The sequence below is a fragment of the Coenobita brevimanus genome, chromosome 78 (genome assembly GCF_032717465.1).
Source record: "Coenobita brevimanus isolate Jiangsu-jjx chromosome 78, ASM3271746v2, whole genome shotgun sequence".
In the NCBI taxonomy this organism is placed as follows: Eukaryota; Metazoa; Arthropoda; class Malacostraca; order Decapoda; family Coenobitidae; genus Coenobita; species Coenobita brevimanus.
The window spans coordinates 30,629,750-30,655,390 of NC_137031.1; the positions used below are offsets into that span (position 1 = coordinate 30,629,750).

Sequence of the window (25,641 nt, forward strand, 5' to 3'; positions counted from 1 at the left end):
TCCCTATAACCCCCGATTCCCCAAAGATCCCCCATTGTTGCAGGGGGATGGGGGGGTCATATCTCAAAATCTGGTTATTTCCGACGGAAATGATGCTCAAAATCGAATGAATCACATCAAAATCCATCAGAAAAACGTAAGTTTCGTGGGAAAAAGCAGTATGGGCAGAAAACCGATATTTACCCTCTTACTGTATGTAGGTTATTTTAATATTTTCATAGTAAACAGTACATAATTAATATATAGCATGAATATGTATAGAATTTTATCATTTAGCTTCAAGTTAGCATAATTCATTTTTTACTTGGAACAAATTTGCTCAATCTAGCATAATTTTTTCACTGCCCTAGCATAATTTTGTTGTTTGGGTATGGCAACACTGCTCTCTGCCCCGCATAATCCTCAGTCCACGCCTGACTGGCTCACGTGTCTGGTGTTCTTGTAACCGTACTATGATATGAGCCTCTTGCCTCCCACTTGCTTTCCACATGGCCCCAGGACGTAAGCCAGCCTCACCAAAGGCTAATAATACAATTAGTAAGAACTCCAAAGTGACAAAACGATCAAGAAAAGTTATGACCTTAGCAGAGAAAATTGTGTTACTGGACAAGCTAAGAAGCGACCGTGCGAGTGTTTGCTATCACCAGTTAATGCATCTTTTCATTTTGTACTGTTTTGTGAATAAATGTGTAGATAATTGTGTATTACAGTACGGTGTTTACGTTTTTCCTTCATAATGGAGTATGTGCTTTCAATCTTGTAAGAAGGTATTTCGGGATGAGTATGGAGGTTTCGGAACAATTCGCAGTCACAACAAACACAAGATAATTCGCCTTCATTAATGAAGATAGCTATGGGTGACGCTAGAATATAATTCAAAGGCGACTACAGCGAGGAAGAAACAAGTTAATTATTGACTAAAGGTGCAACTAGTAAATAATATCCAGAACCTACGCTACTGAACATAGACTTTTCTGGATCCCCCTGAAATATAGTTATTAAAGTATTGATTAATTAATAATAAGTATACAGTATTGATAAAAGTATTGATTAGTATATTTATAGAATGGCGGGGAATCGTCCAGGGTGCGAATTGTTTTTGAAGGGGAATCGTCCATGTTTTGACGGGGAATTGTCTGACGGCGAATTGTCTTGCAATCAGTATGGACGTGGACTGTGTGATGGGCAGCATGGTAGACACAAGTGCAAGATTCAATTGTTAATAGAGTATTCGCGAATTTAAATTTTCGCGGGGGTTACAAGAACGTAACTACCGCGAAATATGCGGGATTACTGTACAACAATCACAGCCACTTTCACCTGCTCAAACTTAAACCTGAAATACATACCCCTCGAGCTGACGCATTTGTAGTCTCTCATTCAACTCTGCCAAACCTCATTCATCAACAAAGCAACTCTTTCCTTGCATCTTCCTCGCCCATTAATACCCGATCTTACACATTTCACACCCTCCCACTCCTCCACTTCACACTCTTTCATCTTAGTTTCATATAATGCCATCACGGCACATCTTGCACTCTTGAACACATTCACCATTTCCTCCCTCTTGCTCTCCTCATTTGTACCTCTCACATTCCACATGGCCATGCAAATCAGCCCATTTGATTGGGGCTCTAGGCAGGTATTGGGCCCTCTGAGGCTCTCCGAAACAATTGCCAATACAAAATAATATGCACCCAAATTGCACTGAAATCATACGAGAGTAGCTGAAAGTGTTATTTATATTATACAGTAATGCCTCATTTATCCGGACATAATAGAGCCAAAAGCATGTCCGGGTAGTGGCAACATCCAAAGAATGAACACTATTCCCCTACCACACCCAGACCCTACCTATACCCACCTCTAACCTATACTTAACTTATTTGTACAGTACTTATGCTTAATTTGGCAGTGTTTTCTGGTTATTCAGGCATATTTAGACATTAAAACACATATAGGAATATCCAAAGTAATGCTAAACACCAAGAAAGCAATGCAGAAAAAACACTGAAAAACCAAAAAATACCCTACCTAAACACTACTGTATGTACAGTACAGTACCCCTCCTTATTTTGGCAGTGTTTTCCTGTCATTCTGACATCAAAACATACATAGGATTATCCAAGATAATTTTCACCACCACCACAAAAAAAAAAAAAAAAAAAAAAAAAAACACCCAACCTATATACGACTATATGTACAGTACCCCTCCTAATTTTGGCACTGTTTTCAGGTTAATCTGCCATATTTAGACATCAAAACATGCAAAGGAATATCCAAAGAAATCCTAAACACCCAGAAAACCATGGAAAAAAAACACTGAAAACCAAAAAACACCCGACCCCTACACCGCTGTATGGACAATACCCCTCCTAATTCTGGCACTGTTTTCAGGTCAATCTGCCATATTTAGACATCGAAACACACATAGGAATCCAAAGTAATGCCTAACACCAAAAAAAAAAAAAAAAAAAAAAAAAACCCTGACCTATACAGTACACAACTGTATGTACAGTACTCCTAATTCTGGCACTGGTTTCAGGTCGATCTACCATATTTAGACATCAAAACACACATAGGAATATCCAAAGTAAGGCAAATCACCAAGAAAACCATGAAAAAAAAAAAAAAAAAAATGAAAACCAAAAAACACCCAATCTATACATGACTATATGTACAGTAACCCTCCTAATTTTTCAGGTCACTCTGCCATTTTTAGACACCAAAACACACATAGGATTATCCACATTAATGCTAAACATCATGAAAACAATGCATAAACAACAACACACACACACACACAAAAACTGACGACAGTTTGAAACTCTGTTGTCTGTGACGAGTGATTGCTCCCAGGGCTCAAAAAAAATTCCACAGCCAAATATGCCGAAGTAAATTGGTTATATTGGTATAAATCGTATACCATCATCTTCGCTGGTGTTTATACTATAAGATAAGTTAATAAAAACAGGTAAAACGGATCAGTAAAATTAAAGAAATGCAGCAATAATCAAGTGTTCGGAAGTAAAACTTACCTTCATATAACTTCCCACCATCCTAGTTTAAAATTTTACCAACACCTTCCAAGAATTAAGCAGATGTCTAGATGTAGAATTTCATAGCATTTCTCGTGGACTTTGCAGAATTTCGATATGACCAATAACAGTCGAATAAATTGCAAAAAAAAAAAAAAAAAAAAAATTGAAAACTCATGAATCAGTGTCATCACCACAGAGGAAAGTAAGGACTGCTGGAGTGAGGGGGGAGCCAGGAGGGTATGGAGGAGGGACAGGCGGGAGGGAGAAACGAGGCTGCTTGAAGGATTCTCCCCCTTCAGTCAACAGGCGGATGGGCGCTTCTGCCCTACATTTACTCGTGGCTTGCAGTCTGTTAGCCGCAGTGTGGCCGTGCAGAAACACAATTCACCATGACCGGGAGACTTTCGACCTTCAGTAAAGAGGCAGACGGCCGCTGTCGCCGAACATGTACTCGTGGCTTGTGGTCTGTGTTCGATGGAGGTGGCAGCTGGGAAAGACTTAGTCCCATGGCCACATGACATTAGACATTTGTTGAGGAATGCGTACTGACATTCTAACATCGTCTGAGGGTTACAGTTGTATTACTCGGGTGCTGGAGGTTCGTTGGGAGCGATGGGACGAGCACGAGACTTTGACCATTCAGTGCAGGGATGGACGGACATTTTAGCTCTGGTTGTGGGTAACAGACTACTTCCCGCTCACAGCTCGAGCCCAGTGGCCATGATACCAAGTGTTTGAGCATGTCGGCTGGTTGGTCGAAGTTCTCAGGGACTTTTACATACAGATAATAGCAAGTAAATTCGGATAACGGTTTAACAGAGCCAAAGCCCTGTATCCACATAATGAACACGTCTGGGTACTGTCTAGATAAATGGGTGATTACTGTACAGACATAACCCGGTTTAACAATGTACAGTAATACCATAAATATATATATATATATATATATATCAGTAATCATCATCATCATCATCATTCGTTGAGGTCCACTGCAGGACTGGCCTATCCCTACCAAAGCAGGGACGATACAGCCAATGTATCACTACCTAGTGGCTTAGGCTGTCTGGTAGAGACTGTATGTAGGGTGAGAAGTGCTTGTGAGTGTGACAGTAGTGTTGTAGTGGCTTTGGATGTGTGTGTAGTCTGTGAACCAAGTGTAATCAGCCTGCCTTAAGCCGACTGGGTGCAAGCATACTAGTATGCGACACTGGTTCAACCACAGCACCCCTTGTGTCCGCCAAAGTAGCAAGTGGCTTGGTGAATGCTTCCCAAAGTTTTTACAACTCTGGGAGGAGGTGAACCCATGCTCACCAGCGTGCGAAACGCACACTCTACCACAGAGGCTCCGTGTATATATATAGATATATTTATATATATATATATATATATATATATGTATATATATATATATACATATACAGTGGGGCACCAATTTTCGCGCCTAATTGGGTCCAAAAATAATGCGCGAAAGTGGAATTAGCGAAAATTGGGGCATTGTCTTTATGGCAAAAAGGCTAATTGGTTCCTGGTTATCCTAAAGTAACATCAGATTTTCATTTTCACTTGCAATACAGTACATCAAATCACTATTGTACATTGCATTGTGAGATACAAACAATAAAAACTGTACAGTACACATTATATGAGGAGAAACATTCCACAGAGACCAGGTTGAGGTGTTTAATGGATGTTGGGGGTAAGTATCCGAGGCGCATGGCGGGCTTATTTAGCCACGCCAGACGTATTGGCGCCACCTCTTGCTGCCTCGCTACCACCATGCTGTTTCCTCATACTACGCACTGTCGATTCTGGGATGTTAAATATACGGCAGATTTCACTGTTTTTTGCGCCCTTGTCCATGTGCTCAACTATCCTCCTTTTCATTTCATTATTATACTGCCGTTTCTTCACTCCAACACGATACTCTCCTTTAGCCTTGGCCTTTCCTCCTGACTTTGAATGTCCCGGCCACTTTTTATCACCACCACTGCCTCCCGGCCCTCCCCCCACACCACCAGGCTCTCCCCCCACACCACCAGGCCCTTTCCCCACACTACCAGGTATAGTAGAGGCCATTGAACCGTGAGAATCCAACACAATGGAGCTAGCACGCTCGTACACAATGGCGGGAATGGGTGGACAGAGTGTTGACATGACGTCATTCAAGATGGTGGTGGGTTGCGGGCGGGTGGTGCAGGAAATTCAAAGTTCAAAATATTGTCCCAAACCCAAAATTTGTGCACGAAAATCGATTTTTTTCAAGCGAAAGTGGAAGTTAGGGAATATTTGGTGCATGCCGCGAAAGTGGATTCCGCAAATCCTGCTGTAGCGAAAGTTGGTGCACTACTGTATATTATATATATATATATATATATATATATATATATATGAGGCGTCTAGAACCAAAGGGGCATCCCCACCAATATACTGGTTTTGAGATAGGTAGGGGAGACAACAGGCTTAACCCTCTTCTCAGTGACAGCACTGGTTGCCATACAAGATTCGGCCTTCTGGACAGTGATAGAGGGGCTCAAAATCATGTGGGTTTGTTCATGCTGCCAGGCGAACAAATCAGAGCAGGCAGGCATCTAAGCCACACAGCCCAAACTAATCAGCATTCTCACTCTCTGCCACTCCCCCAGAGCAGCCAATCAGCAAGCGTGTGGCCCGCCCGGTGTGCCGTTGAGGCTTCCTTCCCGTGTTCACTGAGGTGTATAATTATTACGTATTGGATTTTTACCCCATTTATCGTGGATTAATGGTGACAAGATGAGCTGTTGTTATTGGGGTTGAAGGGGGGGTGACAAGATGAGTTCATCACATAGTTACAGTGAGGAGGTGGTGCCTATAACCTCTCGTAAGTGTCAGAAGTGTGTGGAGAAGTGGAAAAAGGTAGAAAGGAAGAGGAAAAGAGAGTGGTGAGGGGAGACAGCGGGAGGGCGTGGCACCGAGGAGGCAGAGTTGGATGTCGATCTCCTAGATGACGACCCCACCATTTAACCCCCCACTACCCCTTCTCAATTTACTTAAGCACTACACTACTTTTTTTTTTTTGTGTTATTATTTCAATCTATTATGGTAGAGGAAAGATAATAACTGCATTGATTTCAGTTTTTGTTGTCAAAAACATGAAATTACAGTAATAATTATTCGTTTATTAATATTAAGTGAACTGGAATCTTCAGTTAATAAAGTTTTGTACATTAATACATTCGTTGATGTTTTTTCTGCTATGTTTTTAAATCCCTACAATATGTTCTTATGCCCACTTATAAATTGGGGGTTTGGTTTACTGCCTATTTTGTGGTTACGGTTATTATTGTTTTGTTTTTTTGGCTTTACATGTAGAGCATTGGCGCTGATGATCATTTTGATGTATAAAAGGTTTGTTTATTGCCTTCTGGTTATGACGTTGCCATAAACACAACTTTAAAGCGTCATAACTCAAAAGTACATTTTGGCGCCGATGCCCCTTTGGTTCTAGACGCCTCATATATATACATATATATATATATATATATATATATATGTGTGTGTCACTGAAATGATGGGTTTGAGGGGTATGGCTACAGACAGACTGAGACATACATACAGACAGTCACACAAATATACAGACATATCAAATGTAGATATACAGATATAGATACAGTAGACAGATAGAGACTGACACAGTTCCATACAGACTGATAAACTGCTTGACAAACAGACACACACAACTGTCCTATGATGCCCCACATACCTTAAGATTACTGAGGTTTACTTCCCGACTCTCCCCTTGCTGCATCTTGGTGGGGTCAATCTCACAAGGTTTTCGCTCGCGGAATATGAGGTCCAAGGTGGGTTTGAGGGTGGAGCGCAAGTAATGATGGCCCACCAACTTCATTAACTCATCTATGCACTTGGAAATGAGGGTGTTGCCACGGAAGATGGTGTTGGTGTCTCTGTCAAAAAGGTAGTAGTAGTAGTAGTAGTAGCAGCAGCAGTAGCAGTAGCAGTGGTAGTAGTAGTAGTAGTCAATCAATCGTCTTTATTTCGTATCTCACGATACAAAAAATATACCACATTTTATCAGCACAACTACTATTGATAATCTTTTAACAACTGAATTTTTAAAAATATTTACAATAAATATATCCTTAACAATCACACTGAGGAGTGGATCCAGTTTCATAAAATATATATATATATATAGTGTATATATATATATATATATATATATATATATATATATATATATATATATATATATATATATATATAGTGTATATATATATATATATATATATATATATATATATATATATATGCATTTCGCATACCAACACATACAGTATTAACTGTTAACCATCTCATTCAAAATTTACATTAACTCCACACCCCTTATTTCCTCATGGTTTTGTACCCACTGAATTCTAGCATTTATAATGTCCATAGAGTTATCCAATATATGTCTCATATTTATCATAAAAATATTTCAATAAGCAAGGAACATGGTGGCCAGAGGACTGATAAAATAACCTAAAAACTATATTATTCTTCCTACTTAAGGCTTTAAAATATCTACCTTGTTCTAGGGCAGCATGGTGTCTACGTACAAGTAGTCCTGCTGCCTTGGATATACTATGGTTTAATCTTGGGACATTATATATTTTCTTGAGAGCATTTGCAAATGCATTTTCAAAGCTTCTGAATACATTGCTCCTAAGCATATCTTTCATATTCCACAGATTTAAACCATAGTCAGGCACAAAGTATGCTTTAAACAAATACAGTAACATCTGTGCATTAATATTCTTAAATTTTCTAACTGCTGAATTAAAATTAGCATAAAATGAGTTCAGTCTGAAAGAAATATCATGATTATCAGAGAAGTTGTCTTGAATTATATGGCCTAACACCACTTCATACCAATTTAAATAACGGACACCTTGTGCCTGTTTCTTACTATATTGGAATATAAATTTTTTTTATTTATCTCTGTTAATTCTTATATTCAAACTATTAATATTCTGTTCAAATATTCCACACAAATATAAAATATGCTCTTCACTATCAGCTAGTAAAGCCATGTCATCAGCATATGCAATTGCATTCCATCTTACAACCCCAAGGCAGCAAACCATATAAGTTTCCATCAATTTTTAAAACATTATGTACAGTTTAAAAAGGAGAGAGAACTCCTTCCTGCCTCACTCCTTTATTAACTATATACAGTAATACATTCCTTTACTCCCATTCCATGTAATTCTTGCAAATTGATTTCCTAAATATCTCATTAAAATTAATATTAAGTCACGAGGAACTCCTTTTTCCAGTAAAATATGACTCAATTTAAAATGATTAACATTATCAAAGGCCTTTGATAGATCCATAAAGGCAATACATGATTTTCTGCCTCCTTTTGTGTAAGACCTAATGGTTTCTTTTAATAAAAAAACATGCATCTCCTGTAGACATTCCATTACAAAAACCAAATACAGTAGTTTGTAGTAAAAAAAATACTTTCTCACTTAAAATATTTTAAAAAAAATGAAGTTCTAAAATTTTTAAGACAAGATGAAACCATTACTGGTCTATAGTTAGCAGAGTCTGCTGCATTACCCTTCTGATCTTTTAATATGGAAGTGATATCACCCTTTAGCATTTCAACAGGTATATAACAATGAGAAAAATAACGGTTGATAAAATGTTAAAATACTTAAAAACTCCAATGATGAATGCTTTAGTAAAACAGAATGTAAGCCATCATGCCCTATACTTTTATTTAATAACTTAATTAACATACAGAGTCTTTCAACAGATATGCTTATACAAAACTTTCTTTTAATATTGTGAGAAAGGATTCCTCTTCATCACCACTACTAACATCAACTCCTTTGAGCATTCTTCCACTGAAATGTTTATTATTTCCTTATCATTACAGGTCCCATCAACTACTTTTGATGACCTTATTTTATTAATTTGTTTCTTGATTTCTTTCCAAAAGGATGTCATATTCTTATTTGAGAATTTTTCTTCCACAGCCTTTGATCTTTCACTAATTTCTTCCTTCTTGCACTTATAGAATGCTAATTCAAATTCTTTCCTGCTACCAACCATCTACATGTACTCCTCTGAATTTATTTCTTTTCCCTTTTTCAACCATTCCATGTAGTCGCAGAGTGATCTCTCGTATAGTGTTTTAACATTCCTGTTCCAGCCAGGAACAATTTTATATTTAACCCGACGTAGTGCTGTTCTCGGGTGTCTGCCCTTTCCTCTCCACCCTTCTTTCCCTTCATCCTCTTCTGTCTTTCTTTCCTTCATTCTTTCCTCATCCTTCTGCCTAAGGGTGACTTTACACTCCCACTTCTGTCTTTCTTTCCTTCATTCTTTCCTCTTCCTTCTGCCTGTGGGTGACTACAGTGAATGACAAGCCAAATGGTTTCCTGTGCACCAGGAAATCATATGCTGCACTGGTTGGTAACCATACAACCAAATTTTGGCGCCTGGTGGTTTAGTGGGTAATTGCAGCACTCCAATCAAATTAAGCCGGTGAAGGTTTATATCCAAGGGATGGTTGGGGTTAATTGCTCACATAATGCCATTCAGAGATGAGTGACGCAGGTCGCTCCCATCTTAAATGTCAGGACCAACTTGCTTAGCCCCGGGCTCCTACGCTCTTCATGGGCAACATACAATAAGACTGAATGATGGATGGATGGATGGATGTTTTTTTTTCTTATCCTCTTACACTTATATATCTTAGCAGCAGATGCTAATGAAGATATCAGTTGCCATAAAAAATATCAAGGTCCTTTACATGCTGCTTATGTTAGCATCCAGTAACCTGGCAACTGAATGTTTCAAGCGCGATTATCCTTGTCAAATCGTTACTAACATCTTTTTCTGTTGTTTTAATACCATCCGCACTTAGGCTGTTCCAATTTAAAAAGTCCTCACTAACACCTGTTTCTTCCTGGGTAAATGTGCAAAAGCACTCTTCAGGGCAATTTACAAGCATACATACAGACATAGGTAAATGGTCTGATCCCATAAAATAATATACCACCTGTATATTAGAAATTATCACATTTTTGGAATATCTACCTATAATATGGTCTAACCATTTTGTGTAAGAGTTGTTGTAATGAATAAATGTAAATGTGTTATTATCAAGAATGTCATAATCAAAACATTTCAGGTCATTTCTCCCAATAAAACTGCTGAGATTATTCCATGCTCTACTTATAAAAGGGTCTTCATTAAAATCTCCAAAAATATACACATTATCATAACTAAAATTAATTAAAACCTGCTCCAACTTACTTAGTGACTCTACATATAGTTCAAGGATGGTATCCTCCCAAACATCTCTTTTTACATACACTTTTACCAGTAATATTGTGAAACTTCTCACTGACATTTCCAAAATAATCATATTTGCTTCAAGAGATATTACGTTAACTTTAAAAGTAGCATTTGTTTTCAATAAAAAGCCCTCCCTCACATCTTCCTCTAAATCAAGGGTGGGGAAACTTTCCCCAATTAACCCTTACACTGCAGGCTTGTTTTGCTTTGACTTGCGGCTCCCACAGGCATATTCGCACTCCGACAGACTCTCTAAAAATACTTGCCAAAAATCAGTTATTAGTCCTAGAATACTAAAATCACATATACTTATGACACATACCTTCAGCTTTCTCCTTGGGTGTTTGTTGAGCCTTCGTCGAGTACCGTAGGACTTGTGGAGACCTCTGAAGTTGGGTAACGAAGTCTCCACTTTACACTTCCCGACAACTAGTAATATGATTACCACAGCCTGATATTATCACTAGAAACACTAATCTATGATTCTCAAATAGTTTGGAATCCATACTCCCCCAAAAAAACACTGTGAAAGCAATGAAAATTACGAGGGTGAATGACCATCCCACTTCCGATCGTTCGCCGCTAGTGTTGTCTATTATTCATAAAAACACTCACAGTTTATATTTCTGTTACTATATAACACTTATATATATCTACAGTCTTTATCCATAAGTTTCCTTCAGTAATAGTAGTTTATTGTCACTGCAGGGATTCAAATTTCTTTCAGTAAAATACGTAGCATTCACTTTCTCGTCCTGTATACTAGCACTGAGAGTGAATGTCACTTTCACCTTCACTCTCATAACTCATAGTATTCATACATGCTAGAGTGAAACTTTCACTTTCATTACTCCTAGGGTATATACTTGTATTCTTATAATACTACTCATTTACATTTCTATTCACGTTCTCTATTTTATTTACTTTATATCCATTTCTATTTTATTTACACTGTGTTATGCACTGTCACTTGAAGTAACTTATAAAACTGTTTTCCACTGTTCACGTATATTTACATTCATTACTTTCACTTGCTGTTTACACATTATTTACACATTATTTACAATTCCACTTGCACTGTTTTACTCAATAGAAAGATCGTAGTCACTCTTTTATCAATTGTCAGCCCTTTACCTCTTTCCACACGAGGTTTAGTAGGGGGTAAAGGTCACAGGGCCCTTTGCATGGGGGTGAAAAAGTGGCTGAAGTTAGCAGGAGCAAACAGATGTACCTTCACATTGGAAGATGACAGTGAACTGATAGGGGTGGGCCAGGGTGGCCTACCTAGGGAAATGCATTACTGCCAACGTCAGCCTCTTGACAGCAGCTAATATATAGCAGTGAAATGACTGGCAGGAAATCTAAACAATACATTATAAATTAGGTAGTTCCAGGTGAATGTAAACATCACTTAGGCTTCTCCCTTCCCTCCTTATATGTATATTTATTACAAAAATAGATTATACGGCATATTTCAAGGGGAAATAAACAGCGAAAATTAGCGAACGAGTGCACGTGAGGTGTTGTCAGGTGATAATTAGCCAATTCCAGGTGTATGGCACTATCACTTACCTTATTTCTTTTTTGTATATATTATTTGGTATAAGAATAGGGCATAGGGCTTCTTTGAATGGATGAAATCAGTGGAAAATTCCAGGGAAGATTTACTTAGCGTAGAATACAGTGTGGTGGCCTGCAATAATTAGGTAGTTCCAGGTGAATGTAAATATCACTTAGGCTTCTCCCTTCCTATCTTATATATATTCTTATTATGAAAATAGATTATACAGCATATTTCAAGAGGAAATAAACGGCGAATATTAGCGAACGAGTGCACGGTAAGTGTTGTCAGGTGATAATTAGCCAATTCTAGGTATGGCACTCTCACTTACCTTATTTCTTTCTTGTATATATTATTTGGTATAAGAATAGGGCATAGGGCTTATTTCAATGGATGAAATCAGTGAAAAATTCCAGGGAAGATTTACTTAGCGTAGCACGGCCGGGCAGGCGAGAGGATAGGGTAATGGAGGGGGGGGGTAGGGAGGGGAGTCAAGAACGGGGAGAAATGGCTAAATTGTCAACAATGGATGGGAGTACAGATGAGATTAGGAGTGCTGACTAGTGTTGGACATTGGCAGTACTGATAGATGATACAAGCAACCACTTGAAAACCCGGCTGAATTCAAAATAACACAGAATCACAAAAGTGATGCCCCGTGGTTAAGGGGTTAAGGACAATTAGGATATTTTTAACATCATTCACGGGCTATACAAAATTATCAACTTAAAATCAACTGTAGCCCAGTACATAAAATATACACAGTATATACATATTCTTTCCATCCATCCTCTTGTGTCTTTCTTTCCCTCATTCTTTCCTCTTTCTTCTGCCTGCAGGTGACTTTGCACTCCCTCTTGTGTCTTTTTTTCCTTCATTCTTTCCTCTTCCTTCTGCCTGTGGGTGACTCTACACTGAGTGATAAGTCAAATGGTTTCCTGTACACCAGGAAACCATTTACTATGCTGGGTGGTAACCATATAACCAAATTTTGGCGCCTGGTGGTTTAGTGGGTAATTATTGTGCTCCAATCGGATTGAGCCGATGAAGGTGTATATCCAAGGGGTGGTTGGGGTTCATTGCTCACATAATGTCACTCAGGGATGAGTGAGGTTGGCCACTCTCATCTTAAATGTCAGGACCAACTGCCTAGTCCTAGGCTCCTAAGCTCCTCATGGGGCAACGTAGGATTGGATGATGGATGGATGGATATATATATATATATATATATATATATATACAGTGCTCGTCAGAAGTATGGAGCGCCCTGCGTCCCTCCTGAGAAACAAACCTTTCAACACTGAAAAAACATATAAATAATGCATTTTATTTACCTTTAGTGCTTCGTAGGGTAGCCTTTACGTTTCTTCACGGACCTGAGACGTCTTGGAAGTGAAAGGGCGAGGCTCCTGAGGTGCTGGAGGGGTATTTTGTCCCAGGAGTCACGAATGGCGGCTTCCAGCTTAGGCAGAGAGCTCACGTCCTTCCCTTGGAGACTCTTCTTTACGAGGTACCAGAGGTTTTCAATCGGGTTGAGGTCTGGGCTATTTCCTGGCCAGTCTGTTATGAATGATACCTCGCAGTCACGAAGCCAATTGGTGACCGATTTGGCCTTGTGAGCAGGTGCACCGTCCTGCTGAAACACTCGTGCACCTGTTAGCTCGAAGGAGTCTGGTAAATGATCACACAGAAGCTCCAGGTAAACATCCTGATTCACTCTGAGGTTCTTGGGAAGTACAACAAGCTTCCCCAAACCCTTCCCTGAGAAACAACCCCATACCATGAGTGAATCAGGATGTTTAACTGTGCTTTCTACATACCGTGGGTCAAGTGGGTCACTACCTTTGCATCGATACACACGTGCTCCTCTGTTACAGGTAACACTTAACGTTGCCTCATCAGACCACAACACTGACAACCATTGCTCCTCACCCCAATTTAGATATATATTAGCAAAGGCAAGCCTACGAATTCTGTGGCTGCTAGAGAGAAGAGGCTTTTTCACAGGCCTGTGACTGGTGTAACCAAGCTCATGCACCCTACGAGACACTGTTCTCACTGACACCTCACCAAACACTTCCGGGTTGCTCTCCTTAATTTTCCTTGCACTCACACGAGGATTAAACTCCACTGCACGTTTAAAAACATTCACAGACCTTGGGGAAGTTTTCCTAGGCCTACCAGACCTCGGTTTCTTTGTGGGAACTTAACCACTGTTTTCCTCCCGAAACCGCGCACACCAATGACGCACTGTCGATCGTGCCACACCAACCAATTCACTAATTTCCTTTGTCTGGTGGCCTGCCTCCTTTAGAGCAATGATCTGGGATATGATTTCACTCGATAGTTCACGGGTAGGTGCCATAACAAAGTTTTGAAGGCCAAAACACTGCTGGACACTCGGTAGAAAATGGCGCAATTTGAGAGGGACACTCGGCGGAGTTCCTCTCTCTCAGGCAGCCAGTGGACGACTGAGGCGGGAACCAACCAGCGCGTCGGAAGGCCTCAGGCTACCATGACGTCATGCTCGGAGCTCAAACTTGTGGCTCAATTCTTACCCCCCAAAATGGGTGATTCTTTTTGGGCCATAAGTATTGCGCGCCCGGCAGACAACGCTGAATAATTTTGACGAGTAATGTATATATATATATATATATATATATATCATCATCATCTGGACATCCTTTCCCATACAAGGGTAGGGTGAGGAGTAGCAATGTCCAGACAGCACAAACTTGCCCAATCCTAATAGGTCACACTTCCATTCATTCATCATTCAAGCCCCAGGAATCCTGGCTCTACCAGATACGCCAAAAACATTCACCACATTCTGCAGCTTCATACAGCGTATCCAATTGAGTCGATCTGGACGCGGCCAAGCTCACAAGGGGTGCCAAAATATACTGTGTATAAATATATATATATATATATATATATATATATATCTATATCAAACACGTATAGTAAAACACCAAACGATTAAAAAAATATACAATAAAATAATACAGTCTAAGATATTCTATAATCATAAAATCCCTAGTGTATGAATAAAATGCAAAAGAATGAAAAATATGCAGTACCAGTAATGTTAAAAAATACTAAAGTTAGTGTATTTGGAATTTTTCAATATTAATGTATTACATTTCCTCATTTGTTGTGCTTGTTTGAAGATATGCTTGTTGCTTGTTTCAGACATTCTGTTATATGTGTTTAGTTAAATTTGTAGTTTTTTGTGCTGCAAATATATCACTGTATATTTTCATAAGGATTATATACCAGAGTATGCTCTGTACATATATAAACTGCTGCATATAAGTGGTATTGTGGTTGTTTGAAGATAAGCTTGTTGCTTGTTTTAGATATTCTCTTTGTGTGTTTAGTTAAACTGTATATATTTACCTGTAGTTCTTTGTGCTGCAAATATGTCATTGTATATTATCATATGCATTATATACCAAAGTATGCACTGTACATATATAAATTGCTGTACATAAGTGGTGTATATGCTTACTGTGTCTTCAATGTTTTTTTGGAATTATGGGTACTGCTTCCACCTCTTTGGTTCGATTTGAATGGTGTCTGGGGCAGTCTTAGATCGGTGCTGGTAAGTGACTTCGGATTTGGAGAGCACCCATTTCTCATTATTTCACCAGTCATCATTTGGGAGGCACCACTGTGAGTACTTTATTCATAATGATTTTTATGCACTCTTATCATATGCAACATTATTCATTTCATATTGTGATCTGTTGCAACAGACAACAGTTTATTATGTGAATGTGTTCCTTATCCCCAGCTGTGTTACGGCACTGTCTTCTTATAACTTATCCACTTCGTATGGTAGGCATTATGTTTCATATGACTGTTATGTCCTTGGTGTACTGGGTTGTAATATAAACCTTTGTTCTCAGGTCAAAACCCAATATCTTATTAAATACATGATTTTATGACATGTTGCTTTGATTGACTGGTGAAAAAGTCAGTAAATATAAATAGAAGTCAAGGTAATAAAAATATTAAAAGTTTTAGACAACAAAAACAAACAAACATATAAGTATCTAGACTGAAACTTTGTTTAAGGTCCTCTTAGACTTATCATAAAACTTGTCTAACACAAAGTCCTCAGGCCATAAATCTCCATTAAATAATTAATCTCTATCCGTACGTCTTACAGTAATCTTATAAGCATGGAACTCCTCTGATCTGATCTGCAGTTTCTCAATGTTTATTACAAAAATATTAAAAACACTGTGAATACAATTCTTTATACTGTCAACAGATACTTGTTAATCTACTCTCCCCAAGAATACATCCAAAGTTCTTTTCATTGCTTCAATATCATGCACATCACTCTTCACAGAGCCTGTTACACCTTTAAACTGAGGTCTTTTCATTCTAGGTCTTCTCTCAAAAAGTTGCAACTCACCAAGTATAACACCACTAGTATTAATCATGGTTTGCTTTTGAAATTGCTTTGCTTCCTGTCAAGTAACATTGTTAAAAGTCTCTTTTCTCAACTGTAATCTTTTTATTCTGGTTATTGCCCGAGTAGTTGCCTTTGCGACAGGCACATCAGGAGTGCTCGTCCACCAACTTTCTGCCACACCTCTTCCCTTAGTAGCAGTAGTCGTCGTCGTCATAGCACCAGGCTCATCTGAGTGTGAACCCAGCAGAAATATGAAAGAAAACAACTATTGAAACATCTGATATCTCAAAAGAATATGCGAGGGCAGCAACTTACGTAACATTTGATATTTCGTGTCTGGCAAATGCAGCAACAAAGGGGACAACCTGGCCATGGTGAAGGAATACCCGGGTGAGCGGCTGCACAACATCCTGCCTCTGGCCCACCACCTCACCCAGCAGCCACGCCACAGAACCAGTGATGGGCTGGAACAAACATAACTGAATCAAAAATTGTCAAATCATCGCCTTCGGAAGATCAAAGCTAGAAAATTACATCACCACTCACCATTAACATTCCAAGATCAAAGCTAGTTACAAAGTACATCATCATGATCATCCCGAGGCAAAGCTAGTTACAAACTACATCATCATCCCAAGATTGCTACTAGTTACAAATCATATTACTATTTGCTATCATCATCCTACGATCAAAGCTAGTCATAAATTACACCACCATTCTTTGCCATTAACATTCTGACCTGATTTTTGCACACAATGATAGGGTAAGGTAGGGTCCAGAAGGCAAGAAAATAGAAAACCAAAGCCAAAGGAGAACCAATCAATATTATGTGCAATGAAACAAGTCACACTAATTCACTCACCATTCAAGCATCCAAAATCCTGACTCCATGTGATAGGCTTGAAGTAAAGAAGCAGAACAAGGATCAAAATATGCACATACTGTGTTTGCAACAAATGATGAGAGATACCTGGTAAAAAATAATAATAAGCTGGTTTTGGCACTTGGTTAAGCTTCCAGTTCATAAAAACATCGGCTGTACCATGGCTAACCCCAGTACAGGGGTATTCCTTAACAGGAAGCACAGCACCATTTTCATACATGTCTGTTAAGATAACATTTGATAAGTCTATGCACAAAATGGCAACAAATGACAAAAATATACCTGGTAATTAAAAAAAAAAAAAAAATTGCAACAAATAATTAAACAATAATCTATCTATCTATCTATCTATAGCCCGACGCCCTAATCTCACAAAGGGTGGCCGCAGACAAAACGCCTCCAAGTCGCTCTGTCACCCACCATTTGACTACCTTCCCCCCAACTCACCCCCCCCTCCCTCATATACCTCTCAACTCCATCCCTCCACCTCATCCTTGGTCTACCCCTCCCTCCACCTCACCTGCATACACCCTCTTAGTCAGTCTTTCATTCTCCATTCTCTCCACATGTCCAAACCACGTCTGTATTTCTCCTAATCTTCTTAACCACATCCACATCCACCCCACAATGTTCCGTCACTTCTTCATTCGTCAACCTGTCCCTCCATGTCACTCCACATGCTCCTCTCAAGTAACTCATTTCCACTGCTCTCACTCTTGACTTGTTCCCCTCTTGCAAGGTCCACGCCTCGCTTCCATACATAAGGGTAGGGATCACAGTACTATCATGCAGTAACTTCTTAACTTCCATACTCACCTCCCTATTTCTCATCACTGCTTTCAGTGAACCAACAACCTTCCTTCCCTGCTGTACCCTTTCACGCACTTCATCCCCCAAAGTTCCATCCTTACTCATCACACTACCCAAGTACTTGAATGCACTCACATTCTCCATATCCTCACCAACCAACCTCACCGTGCATTCTGTGACTTCATTCCTCTCAAACACCATAACTTTACTTTTGTTTACATTAACTTTCAGCTTCCTCCTCCTATACACTGTCCCTAATTCATTCACCAAACCTTGCAACTCCCATTCATCTTCACTCAACAATACTGTATCATCAGCAAACAGCAACACCGGAATCTTCCAAATCTCACCCTCATTCATTAGAGCCACCCTCACATCCACTGCCCTACCTTGCACCTCCTTTACAACCCCATCCATGTATATATTAAACAGCCATGGAGACATCACACAACCCTGTTTCAGTCCCACATTGAGATCAAAGAACTCACTCAGCTCACCATCCACTCGCACCGTAGCCCGAGCTCCTTCGTACATACTCTTCACAGCATTCAACAATTTCCCCTCCACCCCATATATTCTTAATACCTTCCACATACCTTGCCTATCTATTCTGTCATAAGCTTTCTCCAAGTCCATGAAGGCAGCATACACTTTCTTTCCCTTCTCCAAATACTTCTCCAGCAAACATTTTAGAACAAATATCTGATCTACACACCCTTTTCCTTTCCTAAATCCCCCTTGTTCTTCTCCAACTAGCTCCTCTGTCATATGCCTAACCCTATCAATGAGTATTCTACCATATATTTTACCAGTCACACTAAGAAGGCAAATACCCCTATGGTTATCACATACTTCTCTCTCCCCTTTTCCTTTGTATAAAGGAACAATTATACCTGATTTCCAGTCCTCTGGAACCCCTCCCTCATCCCAAGCCAATCTACACAACTTCCATATCCACTCCACAACAATCTCACCCCCATACCTCAGTATTTCACCACACACTCCATCAATTCCTGGGGCCTTTCCCATCTTGATCTTCTTCATTGCTTCCACTACTTCCGCCCTACTGATCTCTTCCTCCCTCCTTTCATCTCTTCTTCTCCCAGCCATTCCCCAACCACTTATACTCGCATTGCTCTCACTCTCTACATTCAACAAATCCTCAAATGCACCTTCCATCTCCTCAATTTCTCTCTCTTCTCCACCAACAATCTATTATTCCTATCTTTCACTCCCCTACTATATCCCCTTTCACACTGCCTTACTTTCTTTACCTCCTTTCAAAACAATTTCTTACTCTCGCTCCATTTCACACTCGGATTCCTCCCAAACTCTTCATCCACTTTCTTCTTACTCTCCTTCACCAGTCTCTTCACCTCCCTTCTCCTGCTCACATATACCTCTCTCTTCTCTCTCTAATCTTCTCCCCTACCTCTACTCGCTAACCATTCACTATATGCCTTCTTCTTTTGTTCCACTGCTCGTTTCACCTCATCATTCCACCATGCTGTCCCTTGCATACCCTTGCATCTCCTCCTCACTCCACAAACCACCTCACACGCTGCACCTATCTCTTCCGTGGATATCTTACATAGGGCGTCCACCCCTTCCATCTGCTCTAGCCCATACCTTCCCAATCTTTCTTCCACTATACTCTTATGCGCTGCCATTTTCTCACTATCTTGCAAATTCTCCACTCTCCTCACAGGAGCTGTTTCCTCCTGTCTTCCACTTCGTCTCCTTAACCATTTTCTTTGCAGCTTTATCTTGGCCATCACTAAGTGATGGTCTGAGACTCCATTCCCCCACCCTCTCCACACTCTTGCATCCAACACTTGTCTCCTCATTTGCTCATTCACACACATGCAGACTATCATTGCCTTTCGTTCAACAAGTTCACCATCCATCCTCCTCATTACTCTCCATGTATACCAGTGGATCATCTTATGCCGAAAGTAGGTGTTGGCTATTGTTAACCCCTTTCCAGCATGGATGTCCACCAAAGCACTACCATTCCCATCTACTTCAGCTGGCACACCTCACTGACCAACCACTTCATCCACTCGTACATTCCCAACTTTGCCATTCATGTCTCCAATCAAAAACTCTCTCTTGCTCCTCTCAAATTTGTCCATACATGCTTCAACTCTCATCCAAAACTCATCTTTCACTCTTGCCACTCAGTCCTCTGTTGGAGTATACACACATACAATCGCACATGCTTGAATACCTACTTCCATCCTCACCCATACAATCCTTGTACCCACTATTCCATATTCTCTTATATTTTCCTTCCATTTCTTGCTTGTCATCAGACATACTCCCTCTCTTGCCCTCTCATTCTCATTAACTCCCGCACATATACCTAAACCATATTCCCATTCTCTCACCCTTTCACCTCTCCATTTTGTTTCAGTCAATCCACATATATCCACTTTTGCATCCTCACGCACCTGAACAATCTCTCTCTCTTTCACTTCATCATTCACTCCTCTCTCATTCCATGTCCCCACCCTAAGAATGTCCTTTGTCCATTCCTTAGTCGTCAACGTATGGTCCGTCCTGGTGACAAAAATACTGTACATAATTCACAGTAGAGGAAATTACACTTGCTTGTAAAGGAATGCCAATGCCAATGGGTAACTGACCTTTAATATACACTCTTCTTTAAAAAAAAAAAAAAAAAAAAAAAAAAAAAAAAAAAAACTCATCATCATCTGCACCTCATTTCCTGCCCTAGGGCAGGATAAGGACTAGTAACGTCCTGACAGCCTAAGTTTGCCAAATTCAATGGGCCCACATTTCCATTTACTCATCAATCAAGCCCTCAAAATCCTGGTTCCAACTAATGGCCAAAAAAAATTTCACTAAGTTCTGTGGCTTCGCATATACCTATCTGACAGAGCCAGTCCGAACGCCGTCACATTAAAAAGGGGTGCCAAATCCCTGGTGATGAACTTCTCTGAACAGTATCCATCCAGCCAGCTCGATCTCTTGTCAGTCTCTTAGAGTCACCAATTTCCATACCTCTCTTCCTCATACACTCATCCACCATATCCCTCCACCTTCTTCTTGGCATACCTCACCTCCTCCTCCTTCAAATTCTCTCAGATATACTCTTTTCACCACTCTATTGTCATCCACTCTCTCCACATGACCATACCATCTCAGTACACTCTCTTCGATTCTGGTGTCCACTGACTTCCTCACTCAACATCTTTCACGAATCATATTATTTCATATCCTACCCACTCTCCGTACTTACATACATTCCTCTGCAGTCCCATCTCCACTGCTCTTACTCTTGACTTTTCAGTTTCATGCCACACCATAGTCTCACATCCATTTGTTAAGCTTGGCACTATCACTCCTTCATGTAAGTCTCGTGCAGCTGCAACACTCAAGCCTCTATTTTTTTATCAAGACTTTCATAGCACCAGTTACTTTCCTCCCTTGTGTCACTATACTTTCCATTTCTTTTGCACATTTTACTCCCTTTTTCTATCACTGTGCCCAGGTATTTGAACTCTCACCAATTCCAGTCTCTCTCCATTCACTGTCACATCACACTGGGAGTCACCTCCTGTCTCAATAAACATCACTTTACTCTTTTCTACATTTATTCTCAAGGTACAATGCTCACAGACATCTACAAAACACTGCACTAGTCTACCAAGTTCTTGTCTGGTATCTGCAAGTAGCACTGTATCATCAGCATACAAGACATTACCAACACCATTCCTCTCTCCATTACTCGTGTTTTTACTTCTCTCATCACCCCATCAATGGAGGCATCACACAACCTTGTCGCATGCCCATACTGATCATGAACAATTCACTATGATGCCCATTTGTCCTTACACATGCCTCACTACCATCATAAAAACTCTTGATGGCACCTAGCAGCTTACTATCTAAACTGTACATGTGCAAAAACTTCCACAATCCTTCTCTGTCTACTTTGATGTATGCCCTTTCCACATCCATAAATGCCATAAACACTTTATAGTCCTTCTCACAACCCTTCTCCATTATTTGTCTCACTGAAAATGTTTGATCCACACATCCTCTGCCACTCCTAAAGCCACACTGTTCATCACTCACTAGGACTTCAGATATCTGTCTTATTTTCACAATAATAATTGAAGATATACCTTAGCTACAACACTCAATAGACTTATGATAATTCTTGCACTCACTTCACTCACCTTTATTTTTGTACAGAGGTACAATCACTACCTTTTTCCACTCTACTGGCACAGTTTCACTCATCCATGTTTTCTTACATACCTCCAAGAAGCACTTCGTTCCACTCTCTCCATTACACTTAATCATCTCTGCATTCACCTCATCAACCCCACCAGCTTTCCTATTTTTCAGCTGCTTAACAGTATTCTTCACCTGTGCGAGTGTCACGTCTCCTGGTACTGCATTCCTTCTCTGTACACCCCCAAAACCAATCATGTTAACAGTTGCTTTACTCTCTCCATTCCCATTCATCAGACTTTCAAATTATTCTTTCCATCTGGTCCTTACTTCATCCCCAAGGGTTAATATTCAACCACTTAAATCCTTCACATTTTTACATTTCTTTCCACTGCTGCTTTTCTGCACCTCTTTCCAGAATTACTTCCTATTTTCATAGTAATTTGCATGCATTTTTCTTCCTAGACAATCGTTCACCTGTTTCTTTTTCCTCTTCACTAGTCTCTTTATGTGCTTCTTGCTCTTATATTCAGTTACTTCAACTGAACCCCTGTCCTGTATCCACTATAGCCACTCTTTCCTCTTTTCCTCCACTGATCTCATAATACAGTATATATATAGACAGATAGATAGATATATAAATAGATAGACAGACAGACAAACAGATAGATATAGACAGATATATCTATATCTATATATCTATCTACCTATATATTCCTAGTACTGTATACTACAGTATATTCATTCATTCATCACCTAATCCACTGTTGCCCCATAAGGTGCATAGGAGCCTTGCGCTAGGCAAGTTGGCCCTGACATTTAAGATGAGAGTGACCAGCCTCATTCATCCCTAAGTAGCATTACGTGAACATTAAACTTCAACCACCCCTTGGATATAAACCTGCATCGGTTCAATCCGATTGGAGCGCCTTAACTGCCCACTAAACCACCAGGCACCATAATTTGGTTACAAGGTTACCACCCAGTGTAGTTGATGGTTTTCTGGTGTAAAGGAAACCACTTGGCTTGTCACTCAGTGTAGAGTCATACACAGACAGAAGGAAGAGGAATGAATAAAGGAAGGAAAGACAGAATGGAAAGGATGGAAAAAGAGAGGAAGGGGCAGGCACGTGAGCAGCACTACCTCGAGTGAGTGGATGGTGAGAGCCTCACCAATCACTAAAAGGAAAATAAATGGAGTAATAGTTAGGTACAACCTATAAACCCTCTATGGTTTCAGTTAGCAACCCCTATATCTACAACCTGTACTGGAAACAGCCTCATCATTATGATACAGGAAGAGTGGAAATGAAAGTAGAACTAACTGTTCCTGTGATTAATACGATCAACGTGGCATGGGTTAGGAATGTAATGCCGTATCGTAGTGAGACTTGCGCAGTACAGGAAAAAGATAGTCGCAGGCTCAAACATACAGAAATGGCAATGATTAGGTGGATGTGCAGTGCATCCTTGAGTGCATTGCCTGGGAAAGGCTAGGTTTATGATGGAAGAGTTGAGAGGTAGGATGGGACTGGAGAGTATTGATGTTGTGATGAGGAGAGGTAGATTGAGATGGTTTGGGCATATGGAGAGGATGGGGGATGACAACTGGTGCAGAAAGTGAGAAGTGTTAATGTTGGGGGTTGGGTAGTGAGAGGTAAACCGAAAAAGAACCAGGACGAGGTAACTGAGCGTGACCTCATGGTTAAGGGACTAAACAGAGACACTGCCATAGATCGAGCAGCATGGACAGCCACCATTAAGTGACCAAGACTGACACATGCAAGCATGTTGGAGCCATCAAAAAACAAAAACAAGTGAAAATGAATGCCCCAAGCAAAATCAAGCAATGCAATTTGTTAGAGCTCCCCATTCCACCTGTTTAAAGGAAAGCAGGGTTAGAGATGATGAAATATATACTGGTATGAGGTCACATAATGCACAGTGAGGTTGGATTGTGAGGAAATGGAAAATGTGAGTGCGATGAGTAAGGATGGAAGTTTCGAGGATGAAGCCCTTGAATGGGTACAACAGGGAAGAAAGGTTGCTGGTTCACTGAAAGGGGCAACAAGGAACAGGAAAATGAGATATTACTGCAATACCAACTCTAATGTATGGAAGAGAAGCGTGGACCTTGTTGGGCGGACACAAGTCAAGGGTGGAGACAGTGGACAGTTACCTGAGAGGAACATGTTGAGTTACATGGAGAGACACTCTGACAACTGTGTTTTATGCCTGGTATCCCCGAAGGGCTAAGGCGCTGCCCCTGGGCAGAGGACTTTCGGTTGGAGCGTGTAGCATTTTATGATGGGATGCCCTTCCTGATGTCTACCAATGACCCTTGGGTGGCTTTGATCCTCTGACCCTTCGGTCACGGCAGAGTGCTCTAACCCACTGAGCCACAGCTGCTACTGACAAATGAGGAAGTGAAACAGCACTGTGGTGTGGATGCGGATATGACAGAAAGCGTTAGGAGAAATACAATGAGGTGGTTTGGCCACATGGACATGATGGAGGGCATGACTAACGAGGAGAGTGTATGTGATTGAGGTAGAGAGGGGAGAGGGAGGGGGAGACTGAGGATGTGATGAAAGAATGGAGTGGAGAAGTATATGAGAGAGAGGGGTGTGAGCTGGGGGAAGGCCAGCAAAATGGCAGGGGACAGGATGGTGTGGAGGCGATTAGTTTGTGGCCACCCATTACATGACTGAGGCATCTGGCTATAGAGATAAAAACCATGCTAGCCTTCACTTTAATTTTTGGCCGAAAACTAAATAGACTGACAGCCTCACCTCGACACCTGTGCTCTGGAGGATGAGGTTGCGGAGAGAATCATAGGAGTGACTAGAGAAGACATGATCAGAAGTGTAGTGGATATTGAGCCGCAGGGTGCCAAGGTCCCCTCGCTGTTGTTTTCCTGCCGAATCTCGTGGCTGTAGGAAATACCTAAAAAGGAGCAAAAAGTTCATTGTACTGACAAACTTATACAGATGAAATATGCCCTCAAAATAACTAAATGACTATGATATGAGGAAAGAGTACAATATGCAAGAACCTTCTCTATCAGGAAAACACCAAACTTTGACTGGGAAAAAAAAAGGAAAAAAAAATCATCATCCAATCCTACATTGCCCCACGAGAAGCGTAGGAGCCCGGGGCTAGGCAGTTGGTCCCGACATTTAAGATGAGAGTGACCAGCCTCACTCATCCCTGAGTGGCATTAAATGAGCAATCAACCCCAACCATCCCTTGGATATAAACCTTCACCGGCTCAATCCAATTGGAGCGCAATAATTACCCACTAAACCACCAGGCGCCGAAATTTGGTTATATGGTTACCACCCAGCATAGTAAATGGTTTCCT

The 25,641-nt window shown here is 40.4% G+C and overlaps 1 protein-coding gene across 1 annotated transcript in view; it reads right to left on the minus strand.

Moving 5' to 3' along the window:
• Positions 1-25,641, minus strand: part of RasGAP1 (Ras GTPase activating protein 1) — a 121,328-nt gene that overhangs the window by 59,137 nt on the left and 36,550 nt on the right. The window contains exons 7-9 of the mRNA XM_080279293.1: positions 25,070-25,223; positions 16,694-16,842; positions 6,781-6,982 (exon numbers count right to left, since the gene is read on the minus strand). Coding sequence (XP_080135419.1) covers positions 6,781-6,982; positions 16,694-16,842; positions 25,070-25,223 — 505 coding nt within the window. The remainder of the gene's footprint in view (positions 1-6,780; positions 6,983-16,693; positions 16,843-25,069; positions 25,224-25,641) is intronic.